General features: G+C 33.7%; 1 protein-coding gene across 5 annotated transcripts in view; it reads left to right on the top strand.

Annotated features, from left to right (window-relative positions):
- LOC108721105 (solute carrier family 2, facilitated glucose transporter member 1) overlaps positions 1 to 25708 on the top strand; it is a 27753-nt gene extending 2045 nt beyond the window's left edge. Inside the window, exons 1-8 of one of the 5 annotated variants that reach the window (XM_018445468.1) lie at positions 176 to 305; positions 9066 to 9096; positions 9546 to 9605; positions 10137 to 10160; positions 21339 to 21437; positions 22314 to 22878; positions 23136 to 23536; positions 23792 to 25708. In XM_018445468.1, coding sequence (XP_018300970.1) covers positions 256 to 305; positions 9066 to 9096; positions 9546 to 9605; positions 10137 to 10160; positions 21339 to 21437; positions 22314 to 22878; positions 23136 to 23536; positions 23792 to 24139 — 1578 coding nt within the window. In that variant the 5' untranslated portion in view covers positions 176 to 255 and the 3' untranslated portion in view covers positions 24140 to 25708. Of the gene's footprint in view, positions 1 to 116; positions 306 to 6325; positions 6383 to 9065; positions 9097 to 9545; positions 9606 to 10136; positions 10161 to 13090; positions 13398 to 20396; positions 20758 to 21338; positions 21438 to 22313; positions 22879 to 23135; positions 23537 to 23791 lie in introns of those variants that run through there. The other 4 variants (XM_018445469.1, XM_018445467.1, XM_018445472.1 and 1 more) reach the window with 4 other exon arrangements.
- Positions 25709 to 27136: the final 1428 nt, after the last annotated feature.

Raw genomic sequence — 27136 nt, 5'->3', positions numbered from 1 at the left:
AAAAATGCTATGCCATATTTTACCATCTAATTTACTGCAGCAGCCAATCTTTTTTTCAGTGTAGATACGAAAAAGACAAACTGAACTTTGCGATTTTGAATTTGCGTTTCCGATAGATGGAACGAGAGGACGAGGACTTCGGCGAGGGCTACATCGCGGAGTCGCATCCGCTGAGACCGACGCACCTCACGGTGCCGCTCGGAGGACGCGGCGATTCGCGTGCACCCAGCATCAGCAGCAGCGTCAGCGATCTCGATGTTCCAATATACACCAGAGAGACCACCATACCTCTCTCGGCGAGGAAGGTAAAGCTGTCATCGCGATGCGTTCATTGAACGAGCGATGCTTGTTGCTTAGAACAAAATTGAATACACGAAATTAAATTCGTTTCTCGTGATTAAACACGCGTTAAAAATATTACGCTGATTTAATAACACAAGAAAATCGAAATCCGATAAACAAAATTATTTACGGCAACAATACAAGTACTACGAATTTTTTTTCTTTTCAAAATGCTTTAATTCTTTTCAAAGCGGTCGACGTAAAAGTTGCGTAAGCAAAGGGAACTGATATATTATTCAATTGGAGGGACTCGAAAATATAAAACGGCTTGCTCTTTACATCGAAAGATGTCGCAGCGATGGTTGGGCGGACTTGCGCTGTCAGCCGTGACGATACTGACGATTGCCATTTGAAATATGAACGTAATAGGCTCGTCGGAGCTGGTCGGAGCGCGCCAGATGACGATGCCTTGTAGCTAGCGGCCCGAGGTGTCGAACCGCAAAGATGATCATCTATGAAACGAAAGATTCGCCAGCGGGAAAACACCCTATTTTTAGAGTGATGTCGAAATCTCGCAGTTATTCCAAGCCAGGTGGGCGGACATGCGCGCTCACGTACGGCATGTCTCGCAGACTTTGTAGATGCGGTGGAAGACCTATGATCTTCGGTTTAATTTTGTTTACGAGATGGCGTCTCGTGTCCGCACGAAATCCACGTGCGACACGTTGCGTACGAATAGATAAGCGTTACGCTCGCTTTATCGATCCACTGAATCTGTTGCAAGTATCGTAGCCACAAAGAACCCATTGATTCCAAATATTTGGAATCAATGAGTTCTTTGTGGCTACGATACGATATTGTTTGCGCTCGAAACGAAATTCTTGCAGCAACATTGCAAATGTTGCAGTAATATTATTATAAGGAAATCAATACTGGCCAATTTATTATTGAAAGACAGTAATTAATTACTTATTTGGAATACTTAAGTACTGAACGATAGTGTTTTCTCAATATCTAAAATAGAGAGAGGTAATTAATTATTATCTTCTAGTATTAGATTTCTGTAAGTGATATTGCTGTAAGCTTTTGTGTAGTGGGGAAAATACAAAAGTATACAAAAAATTGACCAAAAGTTTTCTAACTTTAAAGGTTTATCGTAACGTCATATATCATATGTATACATAACTCTGTCTCGTTTTGCCCATTAAACATCCGGCCGATTTATTACATTTTGTATGAACCATCGAAGAAACGTTTTCTTATATAATCTTATATAATTTGCTCTTTGAAGATCGATCGAAAGCACGTAATATCAATTAACAATGTGAATAGCAAACAAATGTCGATATGAAGAAAATGTCACTAAAAAAGGGATGAGAATCGATTTCTGGCTCCTCGTCAAGGAAACATTCCTCAGATGTTAACTATTATTTTAATGAACGCGCAAACACTGCACATTAGGCCTAGGAATTTTCTTAGAATACCGCCAACGTGTAGAGATGATTATCACGTCGGATTATTGGCAAGAATTCCACGCGTAACTCGCCGTAATCACCTTCCTCGCTTATCTATTTTTCTCAAGTGTCGTCACGCGGAAAGTATTCAAAGATCTAAAATACGTTTAATGCCCCCTTTTCTTCACTTCTATCAGATTATCTTATTTTTTTCACTCCTGTTTCTTCTATCTCTTTTCGTTTTTACATCTTTTTTTCTTGGAAATAATATCGATTACGCCACTGGATGCAATGAGACACGTGACGAAGTTTGCCCGCGAGTGACGCAATAAGCACGTTGCGCGCCTGTACGCGCATTTGATCCGCGTTTAACGATATTCTAGGCAGTCGATTAATTTGCCCTCGGTGCGTATTAAACGCAATTAATGAAACGAGGCGTACGATTCGAGAAAAGAAATTGAAATATAACGGACGGGGCATTGACGCTTCGTTTCGACAAGGTTGCCGTTCCGCCGTCCGTTTCTTCGCTTTGGCTATCGTACACTTAAAAAAGTGATCTTACAGTTACAGCGAAAATTATCTAAATACGAAAAATAGCTGGAATAGATAAATTTCTAGCAGGTACCGCGATATTGGATATGTATCGCATCTAATCATACAGATGACAGAGATAGAATTTAGATTTGTGCTATAAATTCTATGCGTAATGATACATAATTTTCTATCAGATACAAAAAAACAGCTATAATTCTAGCTGGAGCAGCAAAATATTTTTTTTGCGCGTATCGTTTAATCTGATAGAAATAGTCCTGCATCTGTGCACACGCGATAATCGCGCAATAATCCGCACATGTCGCGAATCGCGTTCGGTGTCACAACAGGTGATCGATGCTTTTTTTCGCTCGCGTATCCATGATGACGCGAGTCCGTGGGGACGACTCCTACGTATCGATCGAAGCAGAGATCGCCATTGTCTGTCGAAATTTAAGGCATTTAAGGCATTTGAAAATTTTTTTAATCTTTTGGAGAACCTAGCCATCGATTTCACATATCAACATTAGGAAAAAATGTATTAAATATTCGTAAATATTTTAGTAAATATTCGTTTGAATAGTACTAACCTAATATTTACTTAAAAAGGTGCTTATTAAATCAAATTAATGGTTCTCGTATAGAAAATAAATATATGTTTATATTTAATAAATATTCAGCTAAGTACTATTCAAGAAAATATTTTTGTTTAATTTAGCAACATTTTTTTTTTAATAAAACACTTGAATACGATTAAGGCGATTTTTTAACTTAACGTAAAAATAAAAAAAACGTGCATAAGTGTTACAATCTATTTATGGAGGGATCAAAATGCGGCCTTTTTAATTTAATGTGGCCAGGGAGAAACGCTTAGTCGCCGTCACTCTCTATTGGTCGATGCGATGGGTGTGTGCGGAGGCGCGTAATCGGTTCTGCTTCTCCTTCCTAGAAGAAACTACGTCTCTCCTTATCTGACGAAAGCCGCGGTGAAAATGACGTTAGTCTTGCAACTGCGCGGGATATTTGCTTGTCGTAAAAATAGAAAATTACCACGTGAGCGAAATGTCTCGCAGGAAAACGATGTTAACTCGCTATCGACTGCTCGGTGATGTATATGTACGCTAAATATTCTCTCGCCTGAGGCATTTTCTTCTAGCAATTCTGCATTTATGAAACAAACATGGTTTTTAGGAAAAGAAAGGAGTATAGAATATAGGAAGTGCAACTAAATTGATCTAGACTCGTATTATGCAGTTGTTCGGAATAGATTCCGATCGGAATTATTTTATTTTCCCTAGAAAACACAATAGAAATAATATCTAGAGAATAATTGAACAATTCCGATCGGAATTCCGAATCCTAAATATCTATTCCAAATAATTCCCATAATGGCCATAATGCCCTAATTAAATCTGACAGATTGTATATCAGGTAATAATTCTATTGAAATTTTAAACGTGGTTTTTTACATTTTCTGTAAATGTTTTTATTTTTAGTTTTTTTTACTTATCTATATTATTATTATTATTATAGTATTATCTGTTATCTTGTAAGGGTAATCACAGGAATTGAATCTTTAAAACCACTTACATAAGTACCTAATTCTGTTTGAAAATTACTTAGAATAATTCTGCGATAACGAGTAACTGTAAAAATACAAGCGTTTCATATCAGACAGCGCAATGAATGTGAAGAATTTCAACTATCTTGATAATTAAGCTCCTCTTAAGCCTATTGAATCATCTAATAAACCATATTATATGTACTTGTCGAGTCTCGTGTACAATCAGTATAATCACCAAGATTTATTAATTACACATTAATATATCATTGTAATATCACTCGATCGTATCAATTACAATCTTTTCTGCTCGTTATCCTTCATCCAATGACAGATTGAGCACGATAAGGAAATTATTCGATACAGTCGTATCGAGTATCGAAATCTCCACGGAATCATAAATATAATAAATTGCCAGCTGTGAATTTAACCGATATCAGGTAGAAAGTAAGAGAGGGTAGAAAGAAAAAAAATTTTAGTTGCAAAATATTATCAATAAGAATCTTAAAAAAATTTTTGCAAAATATTATTTTCTTTTATAGAAATAGAAATCTTTTTAAATGTCTTTACAACTCGAGCTTGTTCTTTAGAACGATTCCTAAATGGCAGGATACATCGCGGTCGAGTAATTTCCTTGCAATGAGGAATCACGCGTCACCAGCTGATCCAAGGGAGTGCGTACACATAATCTTCTCCTCCAAGTGTCGCGCCAACCGCATCCGTGATGATAAGATGAATGTTCGGTTACGTTTTCGTGCGATCGCGTCGGGCAATATGCCAGTTTTTGGCGACAGTTTTGCAGACGTCACCGGCTGCCGGCGAGACGCGAATTTTTTTTCGCGCGTGTCGAGAGAAAGCCCACGCATGTGCATATACGCGTTCACCTTGCATTCTCTCCTTTTCTTTTTTCCTATCGCTTTCTCGTGTTGCAATAATTTCATAATGAAACGTGACTACTTTGACTAACGATATCGTCAAGTAATATCGTAGAAGAGGCGACTACTTACGTCGAGTTTATTTACGTTCTTGAATTGTACAAATACGAATATATGTAATATATACATACATCATACTGTGAAGTAATAAAACTCTTATCATTCTAGAGGCGCGATAATAGAAGGGGATTGACGTTCGTATCGCTTCCGTATAGTCGATTCTTTATTAGCGAATCGATAAGTTCGCTTACGTAACTCGACTGTTCGATGACCGTCTGCGATTATCGTCAATAATGATCGTTTTCTAGTCTCAATGTATGCTTGTGCTTCTAATATGTATGTATATATTGGAAGTACATATATACTATATGTCGAAGTACATACATCCGCTTGCAATGAAAAAAGAATATTCATATTTCGAATTACCAAATTTTCTATATCTTTATTCTTTATTACATAATATTCAACGTAACACGAAGAAACTTATGGGTCAATTCTAAGCAGAATCGTAATGTGTTCTCGTAAAACTTGTAAGAGAGAACAATTATGACTAGTATTCTAATTTTATGCGTATGTATCGTAAGACGATTTATATTCGTAAATATCTACGATATCTTGTAAATTTTATGGCTAGTAAGAAACTGTTTGCAAAAATATTATATAAAGGTATAAGCACTTAAAAAGTCTTACAGGAATATCTTACGATTCTGCTTAGAATTTAGACATTAATTCACTTTAATTATAATTAACTTTGTTATTATTATTTATATATTTTATTAAATATATTTTTTACTTCAAATTATAAAATTAAAGTTACAATGATCAAAATAATTTTAATAAAATAATTAAAATTTATATTTTTCAATATTTTTATCATTCAATATTTTAATCATCGTTTTCCATTATAACAATATTCTTTTTTCCAATACTCATTTATTTTTTGTTGGTCTAAATTTGCATTCAAGATTTTATTATACTTCTATATGTATACTTATGTTATTTTTAATAACATAGGATAGCTTTTTTACAATCTCTACTTCAAAATATTAAAATTTACATATTTGATATTGGTCTCTCATGAAAATTTTTCCACTGTCATCTGAAAAATCTGAAAATTTCAGGGAATTTCAAAATTCATTTTCTGTGGCAACCCTGAAGTATAATACGAACTTTTTGGTCAATCTCAAGTGAAGTCAATTTTTAATATTTATGCAGGGGGAAAAGAAAAGAAAAGAAAAAAACAGATGTAACAAATGTTTCTCTCATTATCAACCAAAACTACTGATTTTTTAAAAAATCCCTCGTTCACTTTCGAGATGCTCAGCAATCCTGCTGATCATGACGTCATTACCCCTACGAATTACGATCGATTCCTAAACCGCGTTCGCGGTGAATGATGCAATTGCGATTCAACCCGCGCGGGAGTCTCCCCCTTTACGTGGATGGCTCGTGAAGGGGTGAAAAACATTACGGCGCTTGCGTCGTATGATCGGCCGACGGGGTCGCGCTGGCTGCGTCAACCCCCGTCCGTGGGGGGTATTCAGTTACACGAGGATCGAATCGAGCCTTCAGAGTAGACGAGTCCGCGCTTCCTGTCTCTCACCTGCATCGCCTGCGAGGTGAGTTTGCGAATATTTCCTCACAAGATTTCGCACATCATTCCTCCGCTGATCATCGAAAAGAACGCAAACGGCTGCTAGTATCGCGGATTTTATTGTTTTGGTGCATGTATTATTCGTGACGATTTTGACATCTCCTTGGGTTCATCGAATTGCGTCGATCCTACAATGTCTGATCAGCACGAACGTTGAGGACAGATGCTTGATTCTGTCAGATATTGAAATCTTCACATCGCACAATTCCGCCAAGTCGAATTCTTGATGACCGAGGTATGAAAAATGTCCCCCAAATTCATTTGTGCTGCCGATCATCAAAAAATATTAAGAGTTTAATTCTCAGATTTTCATTTGAACTCGTCAAAATTGTACCGGTTTCAGTCCTGAAGAATTAACTTATAGCTAATTCGATCACTTTCATTATATTAGTACTAAAAGCTGCTACACAATGAAATTAGCAAAGTTAAATGTAGAAGCATATAAATATTTTATATAATTATATATTCAACAATGGCTGCCACGTTACTTAACAGAATATACATACATTATTTTAGTGTCAAAGTTGATTGTATTGTGCCACTATATTTAGATATCTTTTATATAAAACAACCTTTTTAATGTGTACTAATTCAGTGTAATGCGAATGACCGAAGTCACTATTAATGTTTATTCGTATTTCACACTGTTACTGGCATCTTAATATCATGGCATATGGTAACATTCATGACGAACAGAATGGAAGGTGTATCTATTGACCTTTATATTTGACCTCTGCTATCGGTCAAGCCGGATTTTCTTGTGACGTTGATCGGATGACGCAAACGTGACTGTAATAAATACGATTTTTGAAAGAGAAGAAGATCGTGATAAGGTTTAATCGGAAAACTCAACATATGATTCGTTTCCGCATGAGATATTTCGTAATATTTTATTGTAGTTGCGTGACACCATTATGTCACTTATATCACATCGTGCTGCACGCGGTATGCGTGATACATTTTGCAAATGTGTTATGTGCCTTTCAGTCTGAAAGTATAGTACTTAATTATCTCGCCGCTAAGTAAATGTAATTTACGTTACGCATAATTTGCGTACTTAAATGAAATTCTTCGCGCAAAGGATAAATTATATGTTTTAAAGCAATAACATTAATGAGATTAAGCGAATGTGATAATAATGTGTATCGCGTAATTATGTCATAAATATATATAAAAATAAAATAAATAAAAATAATAAAAGATAAAATTTGAACCTTTTGTATATATTTAATCCGGCTGTATAATTGAATTGCTTAATAAAGACGAAATATTAATTCAAATGAAAGAAAAATTGATTAATCAATCGAATCAAAAATAACAATTATGAAATTTTGCAAGAGAAGAGAGATCATCTTAATTATGAATTTAATTAGTATTCATATTAAATTGTAAACAAATATTAAATGCATGTACACTGTCTCAGTTTTGTTTAATTCTATCGTAAATGAATTTTGACTATAATTATGTCAAGAAAGAATATATAAACAATTTTTATTTCTTTGAAAATTTTTCTTTTATTTATATTATAATTAATTATCGATCATTTAGTATTTCTTTTTTAGTGTTTATATTATTATTATTTTTATAATTATACTTTATATAATACTTTATTATTATAATTATTTTTACTTCTTTTTTATTTTTCCTCTCTAGAGATCTATTGCCAGTCATTTCAATCTAGACATGTCAATTATCAGATCGTGCTTGATAAATGCTTCATCTAACTAATCGAATTTGCATGAATGAATTTGAAGAAGAAATATGTCAAAATAATAGAAGAATAAAGGAACGATTGCATCATACTGTCCTACCGACAATACAGTGACAGATAGAATCCTCGAATGGAGTTTCCTGTACAAATTAACTTTAATATCTTGTATTTGTATATATTAATCTAATAATGTATTATTAATGTCTGTTTCTTAATAATTTCAATGGAAAACGTAAGGAAAAGCATTTTTATGGAAATCGATATTTATTGTATTTTTACTCAATTTTTCAATATCCAATTTTTACCTCATTAAACTTCATGTTAAATGTTTTTTATTGAATTTCTCTATAGAGCAAAATCTAACAGAATGGGATTTTTTACATAAAGTTCATCATTGCGAATGCAATGTTCGTGTATAATGCATTTTGTCGCGATGTAATTCAGAACATTTATATATACAATATAAAATATATAATAGTATTTTTAATAAATTTTATTACAGATACATATGTTACCAATTTATAAATGTGTCGATCGTGAAAAATATTTCAGAATTTTTTCATTTCATAGTTTTAACATTATTGTTGAAATAAATTTTTTTACGACCTTCGTCATTATACCTATAAGTCACATCGTTTGTATTTATCATTCTTAGAGGTGAGCTTTTTATTTGATATTGCATCATATGTGCGCAGTGATGCAGACAGTGGCCGTTCTTAATCGATCGATATCGCATTTTGTAAGACATTCCAACGAGTTATCGCGAGTTCTAAAAGTTACTTTTTATCGGTATTAAATGGTTTACATAACGATATTGGCCACGCTACAGATTTTTCGGGTCTGTAAATTTGCACAGAGAAATATCGCATATATACTCAAAGATTACATTTTTAGAATTTCACTAACTAATCAACTGTTTGTTTTCTATTCTTTCAAGCTGTTATACGATGGGTGTGGAAAAAGAAAAGGTATCGTATACATATATCTACGCACTATTCTTACGCTGAAGGTATAGCCGGACATTAAATGTGGAGAGAGAACGCAAGAATTTTACTTAATTAATTTAAAGGATAAAATTACGTTTTACTATTATAGTTTCTATTATATTATTTTATTTAGTATAAGCATAAAATATAAAGATGGAATTTTTTCATGTTTATTTTATTTTTTATTTCTGTATAGAGAAGTATCGTAAGAAAGTCAGAATTTGCAAAAATAATTTAAGTTACTATTTTAAGATGTTAAATGATTAATGTTTACATTAAGAGGATTAAAATTTAATTATTTTCTTACTTCTTAAAAAAATAGATTAGACTACTATTGTATAGAATTTTTCAATTACATTCTCGTGCTTTTCACCTACGCCCCGCCGCTCATATATGTTACGAAATTGGTGTAATTAAACATTTTGCTTTAGTCAAGCGACGACATTCAGGAACAGGCGACGACGCCAACGGCGCTGGCTCCAACACCGAAGGTAATTTTTTTCCTATGTATATTAATTTTCGAGTATAATTATTTATTTGCGGAAGCCAGTAAGTAAATGATGAAAAAATGTGATATTTTGAAATTTCAAGATATATTTAAAAAATACTATATTTATCACGTCGTACTGTTTTATATAGACGCTGTTTCATTAAGTTATCAAATCATTTAAATTATCAAATCAAAGTTGAATTAATATAGTTATATTTAGTTATTAGTTTATATAATTCTTTTTATTACTAATTAAGTGAAACAAATATCTCTACCAAATTATGATTTATTTTATATGTATATTTTTTCGATGCAAAATATATTTAAGCAACTCTATACCCGAGGATTAAATAGATTAACGAAATACTATTAACATTCTTCATCATTCAAAGTTACAGGACTATTTGAACGAGCATTTATTATATCCGCTTATTAACTATCTGAATAACGATAATGCTTTGACATTTGCTTACGAAATTGTTTACGAAATTAATCTTAATTTTTTTTCTCGTATTTTTTCTTTTCCACGCAGCCCGCTACAACTGATAAGGATTGGGTAAGTACCAACTATTATCACGCATTCGTCGTTGATGTTCCTCCGTTGATGTTCCTGAGAAAGTGAATTGCGATCAAACATACGCTCGAAGAAAAATGTATTCACGTACAGTGACAAATCATGTTATTGATGTCTCGCCAAAGTCATTGACTCGCAAATTATCGCGAGTCTCGTCCCGCGTCCATATTGGCAGAATACTGTTTTGGACGTGTGTAAGCTGAGACATCTCACGTATATATAGTATATATATGCGTATAATATACACTATATAATAATCGACAGACAATTAAAATAAAGTATTTATATCATTATACTAAATTGAAATTATGAGAATAAATACAATATAGACATAATTGACCATATATTCACGGTTACCGAAAGCGAGTTGTGTCACGATAAACGCGTCACAAAGTCCACAAGAGATAACATAGAACGTTCTATCGCGGAAATGTGTTGAAATTTTGGTGATTATTTAAGGAGAGGAAAGAGGAATATAGAGGTCATTGAGACATCGACCTCTCACTATAATTTGCCGACGATAAAATAATATTTAAAAAGCATTAAGATGGTTGGAGTAAGAAAATAATACTAAAAATTTCAAAGAGTGGATTCGTTACAAATTAATATCAACGTATGAATATTAAATATTTTCTTTTGTTTTAATGTTATTCCTATTATCTAACGCAATAATTAATCCATGTTGATAAGTTTGTAACAATTTAGTAATATAGATAAATAATTTCGGATAAATAGCGACTAAAATTTAATTTTTCGGCAGATGGGTTTTACTTTAATAGAAATTGAGTTCATGACTACAGTGAGATATTTAGTTTTAAACATGGATGACAAATTGGCGCTGGACGTTCGTTTGATATGTCTGGTTTAACAAAGAGCTGTTAAACTTGAAGGCTTTATTTTATTTCTTGATGATTCCTATTGGCAGAAATGGAGGCACATGCAAATTAGATCTTGTGTCGTCAGCTTCGGCCGATGTATTAGGACAATTAATAACAATTGTTTCTAATGGTGAGTAATGTCTGCCTATCTGAATCTAAGATCTATTCATATCGATATATTTATATGTATAGTAACTTTCAAATCATTAACTAAAATAAAGCAAAGATGAGACCAGTTTTTTTTCCCCCAAATCTCTTCTCTATCGCAGTTTCACTCTTCTCTCTTCTTGATATAAATAAAAATTTACTCGATATATCATTTAAGACTTTTCTGTGATATCATTTTTATAGTATAATAATATTTGTGTAACGTGTACACACTGCGCGCACACGTGTGACATCTTGTATTTATTTTATACTGATGAATTATGACATATAATAAAGTGATCAGTGCTAGGCTTTAATTCGGTAAACATTTGTGACGATGCTTTCGTGTACAGCGATAAAGTACTGTACATTTCTGCACTGCTATTCTTAAGTTAGTTGGTTTTTTAAAAACCTTTTTCAAAGAGCTCTATCCAAAAATGTGTCGGTACAATTTATAAGTTCATTAATGAAGTTCGATATATTTGGAGAGGTTTGGAAGCAACATTTCATTAGAATGATATTTATTCGTGCAATAACGATATTTATTTTTAATATCTCGTATAACATTGTTACACACACAAGTATACTGTGTCAGAGGCAAAATGAATCTTGAAGTCAGCTATATGAATTCGCCGGGACATGTGCGTGAAGTCGTAGAAGTGGTCCGTTTCAATGCGGCTTAATTGTAAAATTGACACATACTAACGTGACCTAACCGGTCGTCATCAACAGACCGCGTCCGGTATCGTGTGTACTCTCCGGTACGCACCGTCAGAAGCGTGCTTATAAGAAACGTGAAGAGAATCTCTTCAAAGTGCAAAGATTAAGCGATGCTCAAAGTGCCACGTGTATTTCCAATTTTTTCTTCTGAGACGACAAAGTGCGCGTAATGTTTGCTTATAAGGTTCTCGTAGAACCGCATAATGTGAGCTAAGAATATCTATTCTGTAGGAAATAGATTTTTTTCAGAAGATTGTAGGAATGCTCTACGCTACGAGCAATAAATGTTTTAAGAATACCCGAGACGCATTTCACGTGGACGATAATGATCCGAAAAAATATTCTGGAAAGAAAGTGTCTTGAAAACATTTTTAAGAATAATCGCGAGAGAAAGAAAATGATTTCTTAATTAATTTTATAAGTAATGTTTATTTTCTTTTCCCATTATATTCTATATTTTAAGAATACTTCCTCATTATCTCTTCTTATCCTTTATATTTTATAATAAATCTCACATACGCACGATCGGACATAGTTTAAAAGTTTCGTGACACGATATTGTTACATCTGCGCTTCCGTTAATAATAAACATATATGTCTCTCTCACGCGATATTTCGATTCTTCTGCATCGCACCACAAAACGTTCCAGTTTTTTTTTTCGTAATGTGAGTAGGATTACTTCGTGTTGAATATCTCGAATCAACCGCACAGTTGGATCGCGATGCTCGCAGTTGCTATATCTCTTTCGACGCAAGATCAGAGAATTATTGCGCGCCATAAAATTATTTATCTGTTAATTCTTAAATGTCCTTTCGTACTTAAAAAAAAATTATATTGGAGACAAAGTCAATTATTATTAATTTCAAAATTATGTATAATTTTGCTAAAAACTCCTCGTCGTAGTTTTCCCAGGTTGAGTTATTATTGAGTGTCGCGCCTTTTGCGCTTCAAACTGCTCGGTGATCGTTATTTCTTTTCTTCTTTTTAGTGGGGCGTCCCCCCTTCGTCGCGCGGTAAGGGTGCGTGGGATGGTGAAAGGCTAACACAACCGGAATCCAATCCTGAATCGCCCAATCGCGCTGTCGTTGTACCGGTCCAAGAGGAAGGGGGGGACACGAAGGGAGCGTGCGGGGTCTTTTGAAAATCAGCTTTGGTTATACCATCACACGAATATCGGTGGCAGTTGCGCGTGCTCGCGATTGTAGTACGGAGGTTTCGTTAGCCGGAGTTATCATTTCGAGATTTTTCTCAGCTCGAGCGAATTTTTGGAATCGCGCTCTCCTCAGGCGATATTTTTGAGGAGCAGTTATATCGTGAGAAAGAGTGATTGTATTACGAAAAAAGATATTTGACTCTAAAAGAAGAAGAAGGAGATTTAGAGAAAAAATAGAGATAGAAAAAAGGCAGAGAGAGAAAAAACAAGACAAGTGTATCAAGTGCGGATTATTCGCTTCAAACAACATGGAACTTAAGGTAAAACCGTCAAACGAGTTAAGATATCTTTTTACGCTCAAATATAAATAATATGCTCGAAAATAAATTTAGAAATTTTAATAGCTGATAAATTGATAGAATCGAATTTTTTAATACAGTCGTAATTAAATTAATTTGTAATGAAATGGAAATTCAATTCGCGGAATTAAATTTCTTTTAAATCAAACTTTAATTAAAATCGAAAGAAAAATATGATTTTGTCCTCTATATCCGTTATTCTGAAAACTCGATTCACGATAAATCTAAATCTTTAATTGCTAATTATTCAAAAGTTAGTATCTTAACATTTTTGTAAAAGAAACTCTACGAGTTGGACAAAAATCATAAATATACTTGTTATATCGAGGTTGATCTTGGAATTGATATGCAACGAAACCGGATATGTATATACTTTCCATAGAACTGAAATAAAAATTTGTGAAAAGGTTGACTCGGTATATATTATTTAACGATTGTAACTATTATGGAGCCCTAAAATTTTACAACAATATTGAAGATGCCATGCAAAATTCATGATTCACGATTCATGATTCTAGTCGGATATTTAAAAATATGTTTGAGAAAAATAAAAGATATTCGAGACTTGTGTGTGACATCCGTAACTAAAAAAATATTTGATATAAAGTTTAGACGTTGTATATTGAAATCAAACGGACCCAAGCATGTCAGTTGTATCGATTTGTTTGGTTCAGAACTTCTCGCTTATAGGAATATACAAATTTAATCCCTAAATCTGCCTTTTTCTCATTTTTCACAGTTTTTATGTATAAAATGAAATAAAAGCATACGTAAATAATTACATCCTTTAAGTGTTAAAACAAGGCAACGACCTGATATGTACGATACTTGGCTGAAAACACACAAACACGTTTATATTTAAGTTTACATTTTGAAGCAATTGAAGAAAGGTGGCACGCGTACAGTGTCGCTAAAAGAAAATTAAGTGAATATTAAATAAACGATTCAAAGATAAATAATTCTTACTTCATTGTACGAAGCTTTAATTTGATTAAAAGTTCAATGCTTGCCTTTTGATTGTGATCATTTAGACCAAATTCTAATATAATGAAATCGAAGAAATTTTCGTTTCGTATAATAAAATCGTCTTTTGCTCAAATCGTAAAAATATTGTGGAGAAATTGATAAATCCATGAGTTGCAAATTCACGAATCATAAAATATTATGTTTAATTTTTCTATATGAATAAATATTAAACAGGTTTGGTATATCGAAAAGTTCAGATTTTTCAGTTTAATGTACTGCAAAGGAGCTTCGCGTTATACGACGCTTGGCTGTGATTCGATAATCAAAAACGGAGGAAGTGCCTCGTCAGTGTTCCTTGAATACAATGTATGAGTAACAAGAGTTAGTCGAAAGCTCTCATTGAAACTTATTATCATCAGGCTCCATTTTCGCGGCACATGAAGCGAAATACTGTTATCGTGCGTGAAATTTTCATAAAAAATCCTTCGACGAAAAAAATGCAATTGGCTTAGAAAGTTAATCATGCGGAACAAGATGAACACGGACGACAATTAAGTCTTTTCTCTACCCTGGCAACACGTGATTTTTGCGTTCTAAAGTGTTCGTAACACCTCGGAACAATAGGTAACATAGCTAAAACGATTAGCGTTGCATAGTCATCTTCGCAGAATTCCAAGAAGAAGATTATACGCGATTATCATAATGTGCAAATAGTCATTATCATTTCACTACGTATCATATCGGGTCGTTTTGCGACTACATAAGAAGCGTGCATATTAATAAGAAGTGTGCCACAAAACAATCTTCTTTGCAGCATCCGATTATTCTGAAGATATCCGAGATCTTTTTTCGTCATTTTTTGCTTAAAAACGATGAAAGTCAAGGTAAAAGAAGGTCGATCAATTCGAAAGAAATAAAGATAAATCGCGCAGTGCAATTCTGTGTTTGTTGTACTGGCTTATCGGTAGAAATTAGTATATTATGTATCTCGATTTTTCAGTAACACAAATAGTGAAATCTCATCCACAATATTATTGTGCGTGAAATTTTCATAAAAAATCCTTCGACGAAAAAAATACAATGTGCATTTTGTTTGCATGTCTCGACGAAACGGCTATACCTTAAATATTGAAATCTTCATTGAAACCTTTGCGGGGCGCTCATTAAATAATCATTGATATTTTCTCAGGAGGAGAATCACTGTAAGGTCCCTAATGTGTTTTCTTTCCACCAATTGATTCATCTCATTATTTCTGTTCATAAAAGTATTAAGGTACGATTATAAAAAAATTGATAGTTTACGAGTTATTTAGTATTTTATGTTAATATTATGCCAGAATAAAGTATAAAATATTTCGTAAACTATTGGTTTTTTATATCACTCAATATTTTTATATGCAGAATAATTAGAGGAATCATATTGTGTAAAAAGATCATACAATTCCATTTAAAAAAATGGGGGTGACCTTGAAATCTTCGAAGCGCCTCCATTCATAGAAAAAAAACTATTAGTAGTATACTGTACCTCTCTTGATGCTATACAACTTCAATAAATATATTATTTCATATCTCTTAAAATAGCGGAAATACTCTAGGTGGACAGAGTTACTGTCCCATCCTGTATATTATTAAAGTCTGCGACACCGACACTGTTATTAAAAGTTACAGAATAGAGGTCTTTTATTTTAATCAAGTTTCTTTCGTATAGGATTTATCCTGATTATTAAGAAAGAAATGAAAATTGAATCGAGAAAAAGGAGTGGAAAGAGAGAGCGGAGTAGAAAAGCGGTACGTGAAAAGGGACTAGACATTCATATCAAAGAGACAAGAGCATTCGCGGACCTTGTACGGGGGCGCGCGTTCTTTTCGCCGTCGGTCTCGTGGCTCGTCGAAATTAGCGACTTGGCGAGGTAACCAGGACAACGGCGTCTGGAAAACAGGCAGCACACGCTTAGACGAATGTCGGTGGCGCGCTCGTGCTCACGCGAGTATCGAGTTATTTTTAGCGCGCTCAAGCCCCTCAAGCCTCTGTAGTCGTCGCCACCGCCGCCGCTCTCTCGGGGGGCTCGACCGTTGGATGCACCGACAGCACCAATAGCGCGGCGACACGCCTTCGCCATGGCCAATGTGGGAGCGAATTTCGTTACGAGTGCATATACACACGACAGACGAACGGCTTGTTTCTTTATGACGCGCGATACGTCACAACCTGGAATTTTGCTACGTAGAAAACGACTAAATATCCCTTACGCACGTGACCGCAATGCGTGTGTATGTGATATCCGCTGTGCCGTATACGATTACAATGCTCGTACGCAACGCACGCACGCCCGGCTGGCTAGCCGTTGGAACTGGTTGAAACGGCTTCTAGTCCGTTCATAGGCGTCACCTCCGATCAATGACAGAGCGAACACCGCCTAAATAAAAAGTTATTTTGCTCTTCTTATATCGAAAAGAAATCAATCTTGAAACATCTTTGAAATCACAAGTCGTGTAGCAATCTGCAATTTAAACTCGGTTTTTTTTTCTTTTTTAATAAAGTATATTCTAATCTGTAGAAGAATCAGTAGGAAAATAATTAAAAAAATGATAAATTTTTTTACATTTGGAATAAAATTTAACATTAAATTAATTCAGCATTCAAATAACTGCTACAAAAAGACAGGCAGAAAAGTATTAATTTAAAAGGTAATTTTCCTCTTTGATAAATTAGAAATTCAATTTCGCGGAGTGAATTCTTGTTTAACTCATTGTCAGCTGTTTACTTGCAAAAACGTTCTATTGTTCTGACAGGTTTCTCATGAATTTTATAACAGATTATCCGCGTAATAAATACGTACAGTCTCTGTCTAAAAGAATTGAATTCTCTAAGAAAAACTGAGAGAATTTTATTCTACGAAATAATAGCTATAGGCTGTTTAAAACATTAGATAAATTTGAAATCGTGATACGAAAAATTACAAGGGGAAATTGATGATAGAAGGTAACATAGAAATGCGATTCAGGTCATTTCCATGCAAGGTTTCATGCTTGCATTCGCCGACCATGATCTAGATGGCTTTATCTACTGTCTCGTATGCGATCAATATCGCTCAATTTTGTAGCACATACACACGCACTCTCAATCGCAGAGATATTGTGAATTGGTTGCTCCTAGGGTCGACACCCTCGCGTAGATCCGCGTGCAGACGTTAATTTACCAGTTTTTTAACATTAAACGGCATTTATAGCCGTAATCATTAAGCAGATTTCATTAAAGAGATTTGAAATTAAACGAGAAACAATATATTTTTTATCAATTAGCGTTTTACCTTGATGGAACTCTATTTAAATTGACACTTGTTCTAATCGCTCTTCTGTTCCTATCTTTATATGTTTTTGTTTCGCAAAAGTTATTTCTTTTAACTATTTCGTTACAATAATTTTGTACGCTTTCTTAAATATACATCATACATCTGCATTTGAAATAAATATAATTGTGTGGAAATTAAGTAACTTTCAAATTAAATAAATCATCAAAAACGGATAAATATTTGAAGGCGACTTTTTGCGTCGCATCGGAATAAATTGCGACTTGCTTTTGCATTGGTAATCTCTTCGGTCGTGCCCCTATCTTCGTGATATGTATTGGTTAATAGAATGGTTATCACTGTGAAGAAATAAATAAGCGTTTGTTATTTATATTTTTCGCCTGCTTGCATATTTTTTTTATTTCGACGATAATTGCGAGACAAAACATTGTTTTTTGTCCTTCTAAAAATTAAATGAATTCTAATAGGATCAATTACATCTAATAAAAATGCATAATGCGTATGTATAGATTCCTAATTTGCGAAAAGTCAAAGTGTTTTACTGATCAATAATTGAATATTTTTATTTTCTATTATTATTTATTTTATAGATAAAATAAAATTCTCTTTCGTTTATATTCGATCAGATTTTAAAAGCAATCTACATTTTAGAGATTAGATATTTAACATTATATTTACCACACATATGAACCTGTTCCAATTCGTTTGAATTAAACATTTTTCATTATAAATACAGTGAGCTTTAACACAATTTTATATTCTTCTGTGACATCCCTTAATTGAAAATATATACGCTTCCGGCCATATTAGTAATAAGTGTTAAATAATACGAACAGTCAAGATTTAGATTAGCGCCTTTTACGTAACGCTTCTTTTTTCGCATTTTTCGAGAGGTCGCGTCTATTTGTGAAGTAGTGTCGCAATATTCTATATTTTTCGTCATTAAATGCAATGCGTGCAGAACTTTATCATTTACGACAATGTGTGTGTGTGCGTGCGTGTGTGTGTAACAAATCGGCGAAAAAAATGTTCAGTGAGACAGTTTATTTTTTGTATAGTTCAACAAATTTTCGAAAAACGTTATGACACGACGCGCAACCAATGAACGATGATAACGAACGAGACGAAAATTTAATACTGCTGCGTTATGCAAACTTTGAATCACTCAGTTGCACCAGAGTATAAAAATGCGAGATAATGAAAGATGAGAATATTTCCGTCGGTGCACACAGTACAACGTTAATTTGTGGTTAAATCCAACATTATAATACTACGAATTTAACGTTCGAACAATTTGCATCTGTCTCTAGCTTACTTATTGTTAGCTGGATCGTCCAGCTCGGCTAAACGAGGTCTAATTTTGCGCTCGTATCATTTTAAGAATTGAATTATCTCAAATAGATAAAGATCGAAGACACAAAATTGTAAAGTGGACAATTACCGTAACGTAAACGCTTTAATAGATTTGTTTACTTTGTTGCTCTCTTTCGCATATTCATATTCGGGTGAAATTGAATAAGACTGTATATGCTCTTGCAGAACTTTGAGAGATAAAGAGAACAGAACAATGAAACAAGAAGCGAACAGATAAATTGCAATTGTTATTCATTTTGTAAACAGGGTTTAAAGTCAGTACAGTATATGACGAGGGGGTAACCACTAGCTGAAATATTGTTCCACAGATTACATGTTTTCTTATGATTTCATCTGATTACAAATAATTTTTTCCACTACATATGAAGTAATTTGGTAAAATATACGATTTTATTTAATATTATACAATGATTTCTCGTGGTTGCATACGTAATTATCGAATTATACATAGAGATTTCATATGAATTTTATAATGATTTCGAGGACCCTGTCCCACGATTACATTAAGTGGTTACCCCCTCGGTATATGATTTGATACTCCCCCTGACGGAACAGAATTTTTTTCAATGAATTACAATCTCGGTTCATAGTACATAGCGTTGTTATCGTATATCCGCGTACGAAGTGCATTCGGCTATCAGACTGACAACGTCAAAGAAGATTCACAACATTGTCAAAAATTGGTAAATATTTATGTAAGTGCTATGCATATGTAAACATACGCGCTTGGAACAATATGATGATGATGCGCTTCATTTGCGATTCCTGCGATGTGATCCATGCATTTTCTACGTTCTCCAATTGCAATTGTTGTGAAATGTAGAGAAGAAATTATTTCATTTTTTTTATTTCGAGAGTTATTCTTCTATTATTTTGATATTAATGTTATTAAATTTAAGATTTAATACAATACAGCGAGCGCAAAACGTAACAGTGAGTAAACTATAATAAATCATAAAAAATAAATGAAGACGATTCGAAAGTCATTCATATCTACAAGATTGAATAATTAATTCTCATTAGCGATTTGTCTTTTACTTATTTTTTTAATGTTAATACGATTTAATTGAACACCTAGCATAGAAATAAATTTGTTTTTTAATAAGATATAATTTACGCCGTTTACACCATTTTTCACATTGCACACATTAAAAGCTCTCGCGTGTAACGATAATGGAGTATCGGTTCTCCATGGAAATGATGTACGCGAGTGAGTATGCATCATATACTGTACTTATGCAAATTCAATAAAAAAAATATTGACTAATGTAACATACATCATAGTGCCGTTAAATAACGCGACACATACGCACGCGTGTGGAATGCGTGTATCTTCCGGGTGGAAAGATGTATATACCCCGCATGCGTACGCGTATATGTGTGCGTGTTGTGTGGTCTCCTAGTATAAGAATGGCCAGCGAGAATACCGACTCACCAGTCTTCGGCACGTGTTCCGAGATACTTGAGATATTGGAGGACGATCGCGATAAAACGAACCGCGAGACGAACGATCCGACACAACGCATATGTAATTCTTTCGTCTATCGCGTGTATGTCGATTGGTGAAAGTGAAATATTGGAACGTGATCAAGAGTGCGTGCCTTTGTAAGGAAGCTTTCAGAATGACGATAAAATCGACCGACTTCGAGATGCCATATGTGAGAAGAACGGTACGCACGTCCCTGCAAAAGTAGCAGTATTCCCGGTATTAGAAATGGGATAGCTTCCCTTTTACATTAGGAACGTTTCTTCTTTCCCCGTATCCATATATAATGAATATACTCGAAATACTCTATAATAAAAATAAAAGATAAACGACGCGAAAATTTTATTTAACGAAATAACATTTCCCGCGAATATTTCGCGGTTCACTACTTGTACGACAGATATTTGATTTTTCCGATTGGACTCTGAAAGTCAGTAAGCAATATTTTTTATATTATACTTGCGCATTGCATATTTATCACTTCTTCAATATGCCTGACTATATACCGATATCGATATTTGCATTTCAAGAAGGAATAAAACGACTTCAAAAATGCTAAAACAATATTCCTTACAGGAATTTTCCGAAGAAATATATTCCTCTTCAAATTTTAAATCAGAAAATTAATTAAAATTATACATATATATAAATATTTTCTCTTTTAATATATAAAATAAAAATAACATATTTTATACATTTTTTTTCCTGCAATAAACTTTAAGATAAGATTTCCCGTATACATAATATTTCCGATTTCTGTCGTAGGGTCTCAACGGCCGATTAGCATTCGCTATCGCAGCGGCCGCTCTCGGTTCATCGTTCCAGCATGGATACAATACCGGTGTGGTTAATGCACCTCAACAGGTATAAATACCAATTTAATCGTAAGACATTCTTAAAACATCTTACATTGATCTATTTGCAAGAACATTTGTCTAAACTGTTACATTTATTTTTTTTCTTAATATACAAAGAGAAAAAGATTTCTTTGAGTTTAGTATTTCTATTTATTTGACTAAAATTTGTTTCATTGAAACAACATATATGCTTGTGCGAAATATTATTTGGAATAAAAATTTTGTTGCTTCATTCGAGAAATCTCTATTACTTGACAGAAATAACATTATTATTTGAAGTAATATCTTTCAATCAAATAATATTGTATATTATTTGGTTACAATGAATACAAACAATGAAACAAATTATTTATTTGAAAATAGCAAAATATATTGATAGAGATTGTTCTATACAAATAATTGCTTTCTTAGAACCATTACATTTTTTGGCCAAAATTACGGAAACAATGGTTTATACATCCAACAACAGAATTAAACAAGCAGTGTTATGTGCTATACCAATTATGTTTGTGACGTACAGTTTGATTACGCGAATGCCGAAGATATAGATATTGTCTGTTCAAATAAATAATGTATTTAAGACATTGTTTCAAATTCAAACAATCGCACTTATTGATTCAAACATTGGTTTATTTGAACCATTCCAAATAACAAATTTATTTGGATACAATGAGATTTATTAAATCCAAAGAAATCTTTTTTTCTATGTAAGAAGTATATATATATCGTATATATTGTATCGTATATATCCCTGTGTTAGAATTACGAATCCATCCAATAATATGATAGTAAAATATTTATGATGTACGGAAAAAAAAAATAAATAAATAATGAATGAAAAATTATGAAAATTATTAAATAAATGTTCTAACGTTTGTTATAGCTTATCGAAGACTGGATCAAAGACCTGAAAACAAATCGCACAGGCATCCCAACGGAAAAGACGGAGGTGACGTTAATTTGGTCGTTGGCGGTGTCGATATTTTGCGTCGGTGGAATGATAGGAGGTTCCATGGTAGGCTGGGCAGCGGATCGCTTCGGCAGAAAGGGCGGTCTGCTGTTGAACAACATTCTGGTCCTATTGACTGTGATCTTCGAAGGTAGCGCCAAGGCGGCGAAGAGCTACGAAATGGTAATCGTCGGCAGATTCCTGATCGGTATAAACTCCGGGCTGAATGCTGGCTTGGCACCGATGTACCTGGCTGAGATCTCACCCGTGCATCTACGTGGCGCCGTGGGCACCGTCTACCAGCTAGTCATCACCATTTCGATTCTGGTGTCGCAAATCCTCGGTCTGGAGCAAGTCCTTGGTACCGCCAATCAGTGGCCGTTGCTGTTATGCCTTACGATCGTACCAGCGTTCTTCCAGATGTGCACACTGCCTCTCTGTCCCGAGAGTCCCAAATACCTGTTGCTCAATCGTGGCAAGGACATGGATGCACAAAGAGGTAGAAAAGAATATATAATAATTTATTTCGTCATCCAAATGGCGATGTAAAGCGCAGATTATAAAGTTAAGCGGATAAAAGAGATACTTTGAAAGGAATTTATGAATATTTCTCGAGAAACATAAATTATCTTTTTTTAAACCGCCGTTTTATATATGCGTCATGGAATAAATTCAAATCCTTTGTCTTCCAGCCTGTTCGCTTTGTCGGCTTTGTCCGAGTTCGCTTTTTCATATTTATCATTTTCTTCTTAATAGCGCTGTCTTGGTTACGTGGCACGATCGAAGTTCATGACGAGATGGAAGAAATGCGAGCAGAGTACGAGTCGGTGAAACTGGTGCCGAAGGTCACTCTGCGCGAACTCTTTGTAAATCCAGCGCTTCGTATCCCGTTATTCATCTCGGTCATGATTATGTTCGCCCAGCAGTTATCCGGCATAAATGCCGTCATGTTTTTCTCAACGAAGATCTTCAGGATGGCGCAACTCGACAAGCATGCCGCTCAAAGCGCCACGATGGGAGTCGGCGCTATGAACGTCTTAATGACCATCGTCTCTTTAGTGTTAGTAGAAAAAGCAGGCAGAAAAACGCTACTCTTGGTCGGATTTTCCGGCATGTTCGTGGATACCGCTCTACTCGCCATTTGTCTTGCATTCGCTGTAAGTATTCTTACGGTCCACTTGATACTACAAAATCTATCAAAAAATGCAGTCCACTTGGCGCTACAAATACTTCGAAGCTTTTGACTGATCAATCGGAAAAAAGATTTTACTAATTAATCAATCAAAAAATGCTCCATAGCATTTGTAGCGCCAAGTGGACTGCACTCTTATTTTTTAGTTAGTCAAGATATACAACAATAACTCTCAAAAGATTTTGAGATCATAATCGAACGTTTTGTTTGTATATTGTAGGAGACCTCACGCGCAGCAGCATATTTCTCGATTGTGCTTGTCATCATGTTCGTCGTCCTATTCGCCACTGGACCAGGAAGTATTCCGTGGTTCCTGGTGTCAGAGTTGTTCAATCAATCCGCCCGACCACCCGCTACCTCCGTCGCCATCGCCGTCAACTGGACCGCAAACTTCATCGTCAGCATTGGCTTCTTACCGCTGCAGGAGGTCCTAGGCCCTTACGTGTTCATTATTTTTGCGGTGTTGCAGTTGTTCTTTACGCTCTTCATATACAAGAAAGTGCCGGAAACGAAGAACAAGACTATGGAGGAGATTAGCAGTATGTTTAGGCAAATATCGTATCAGTGAGGAATACAAAATGGGTAAAATATTTTCTTCAGGAATGAATATGAGTTTCTCCTTTTCTTTTTCTGCGTCGAAGAATTCAATGGTTTCGCGAAAATGGCATACACTATTCTATGGTCTATTAACGCGCTTCCAACATTCTGTCCACACGCAATATCAAAATTCATCGAAAAGATACTCGGTGAATATTTATGCATAATCATGATGTGTGCTACGATATATTCGACGTAGTTACATCTCACAATAGTGCCAATCCGGAAAACTTAACTTTTTGTTATTTAATTATTCTATTTTTTTAATTTTATTTTTAATTTCATTAATTCGGAAACTGTATTTCAAGTCGAGTCGCACGAACACGCGCACATGATTTCGCCTTGGGATTTAAATTGTACACTTAATCTTATAATTAATTCCTATATATTGCGTCTAGCAAAAAAAAAAAGAGGAACAATCTAAATGACGCAAGAGAAACAATCTAAATGACGTGAAACAGCTTAGAAAACATGATTCTTTCACGAATTCTTTTCGAACAATGATTTGTTCCTTGCTTTAGGGACAATAATTACTTGCCATTACTTGTACGAGTACGAAAGATCACAACTCTAGTCATGAAAAAACCTATAGAGGAAATATACCCATACAATACAGTTCTTTGAGGAAAGTCCTAGGAACGTCTTTAAGACATAGATGTCCTCTATATGTTAAGACATCCCTTGAAGAACTGCGTTGTATGAGTATAAATCATGGAAGAATTTTATACGTTGGTTGATTTTATTTTTATTAACGAATCTCCGATTCATTTTACATCGACAGAGATTCATATATACCGCTTCGCTAAACAAATTTTTAATGCGATATATCACGTGAAATATATTATATTTTAAAGAAATTAATAATCGAGTACAATTTTATAGAATAACAGTTTTACAATAGCGCATAAAAAAACTTGCGTTCCGCCTATCAAATTATATTACAAATTATATTATCGCGTTATTGTAAAAGAATTTAAAAACTGTTGTTGAAAAAGGAATAGAACTGATTATGTCGATGAGTGAAGAGAGTATCAATTGCCTTTTTATGAAATAATTTATAATAGAAATTTAAAGAATATTTTATTATACGTAAACTGAAACGCAAGTTTTATTCGAACGAGAACGGAAAGAATGATGTTAGGATAATTGTAAATAAATACAGAGATATGTAAAGATTAGTATTGTGCATAGCGTAGGTAATAATTATATTTATGTATGCATGTAGATTTGATTAATGTGTTTAAGACTATATCGACATCATATTTTTAAATTATTTAGATTACTTTTAATGGTGTATACATATATAAAAGGAAATATAATGCGATATACTAAATATAACTCAGGAATTACGCTGATCGTTATCTCGTATATAACAGATGGATACAATGTTTTATTTTTACGCTGTATCTTTTCGTATCTCTCAAGGAATACTCATTTGTAACCCGTTTTAGTATATGTATATTAAAACTTATTGATATATTGTACAATAAAAGGCATCTAAGTTTGATAATTCGTTAAATAAATCATCGATTTTTATCTACTTTGTGTAAAATATATCATTTGAAAAAAATCTGATCGATCGAGATTTTCACTTTATTATGTATGTGTATGATTTAGTATGTTATCCACATTAGTATGTACAACGTATGCAAAGTGTGTTAATCGCAAATTCAACTTGTCGCAAAACTGTAAATAATAATAATTCTCATATCTTTTAGTTAACTCATCGCTAATTATCATATAAGTTTTTGCAACGCAGTTATAGCATTTAGATGATTTTTTTATAAATAAATCTGTAGACTCTTGCCAATCAAAAGGAACAATTAACGTTGAATTCGGTAATCTATCGTTTGTACGTGAAGAATTATTTATTATAATTGTGACAATTTAATAGATCAGAATTTAGCATCCCTACTATTAATATGCCTGCCTACAAAATGTGTTATAGTTTTATAATACTTGATGCCAACATCGTTCAAATAAAAAGGAATATCAAGAGCAAAATGTATTTTTAAATCACTCGCATCGCTTAAAAATCTTTTATGCAGTGATGATATTTATATAATGCTTATATAATAATTAAGACGTAATAAGATATATATATATCTAAAAACTATTTTATACATGTATATATATATATATAATATATATGTACAGAAAATTTTATATTTGTTGAATATGTTGAAATATGTTGAATATCCAAAATAGTTTCTGATAAGTTCTGATAAGAATTCCGTCAAATGATTTATCGATAAATGATAATTCTGCGATTCGAATTTATTGATTGCTCTTTCATCGCTTATCGATTAGTCGGTTTCTCAGTTATTCTGATGAGATAAAGAAAATTTTATACGGTACGTAGAGTGCACAAAGTGCTGATCAACGGCAATATCAAAAAGAATATTCTTAATTTTCCATTTTTTAACATATATATTTTTTAAAGAGTATATAATGTTATATTATTTGAAACATCTAATTTTGACCGATCATAGCTTTCTTTATCCTATTTTATGTATTCATACGGTCGTGCTTAAAATTCTTATAATGTTTACATATTTTTATGCTAGTCTATCGTAAAAGCACCGACGAGATATTATTAAAGACCGTCAACCCTGGGCAAATTTTCGGCGGTATAAAAAGGGCCTCAGAAGCCCGGAGGTAATCGAAGAACGCTGACATTATCGACAATTGATATAAATTTGCTATTATTAACATAAATATTTGACTAAACATTATTAAAGACCGACATCCTTATGGGAGTTCGCGTCCTTGTTAATATTGAAGTGATTAAGAGTAAAAAAAACTGATAATATTGTACTAATTTTATGATTTATTAGTTTAGTAGACGTCTTTATCGGTATACGTGCATTTAAATATCAATAATACTCGATTTTTCTTTAAAATTGTGATTTCAGTGTTATCGTCAAAGTTCGATTATCAACAGAGATAATAACTGCAGAGAAAAAAA

This window comes from Mycetomoellerius zeteki, unplaced genomic scaffold (genome assembly GCF_001594055.1).
Source record: "Mycetomoellerius zeteki isolate Tzet28-1 unplaced genomic scaffold, Tzet1.0 scaffold159, whole genome shotgun sequence".
Taxonomy (NCBI): domain Eukaryota; kingdom Metazoa; phylum Arthropoda; class Insecta; order Hymenoptera; family Formicidae; genus Mycetomoellerius; species Mycetomoellerius zeteki.
This window is presented reverse-complemented; position numbering and strand designations above follow the sequence as displayed.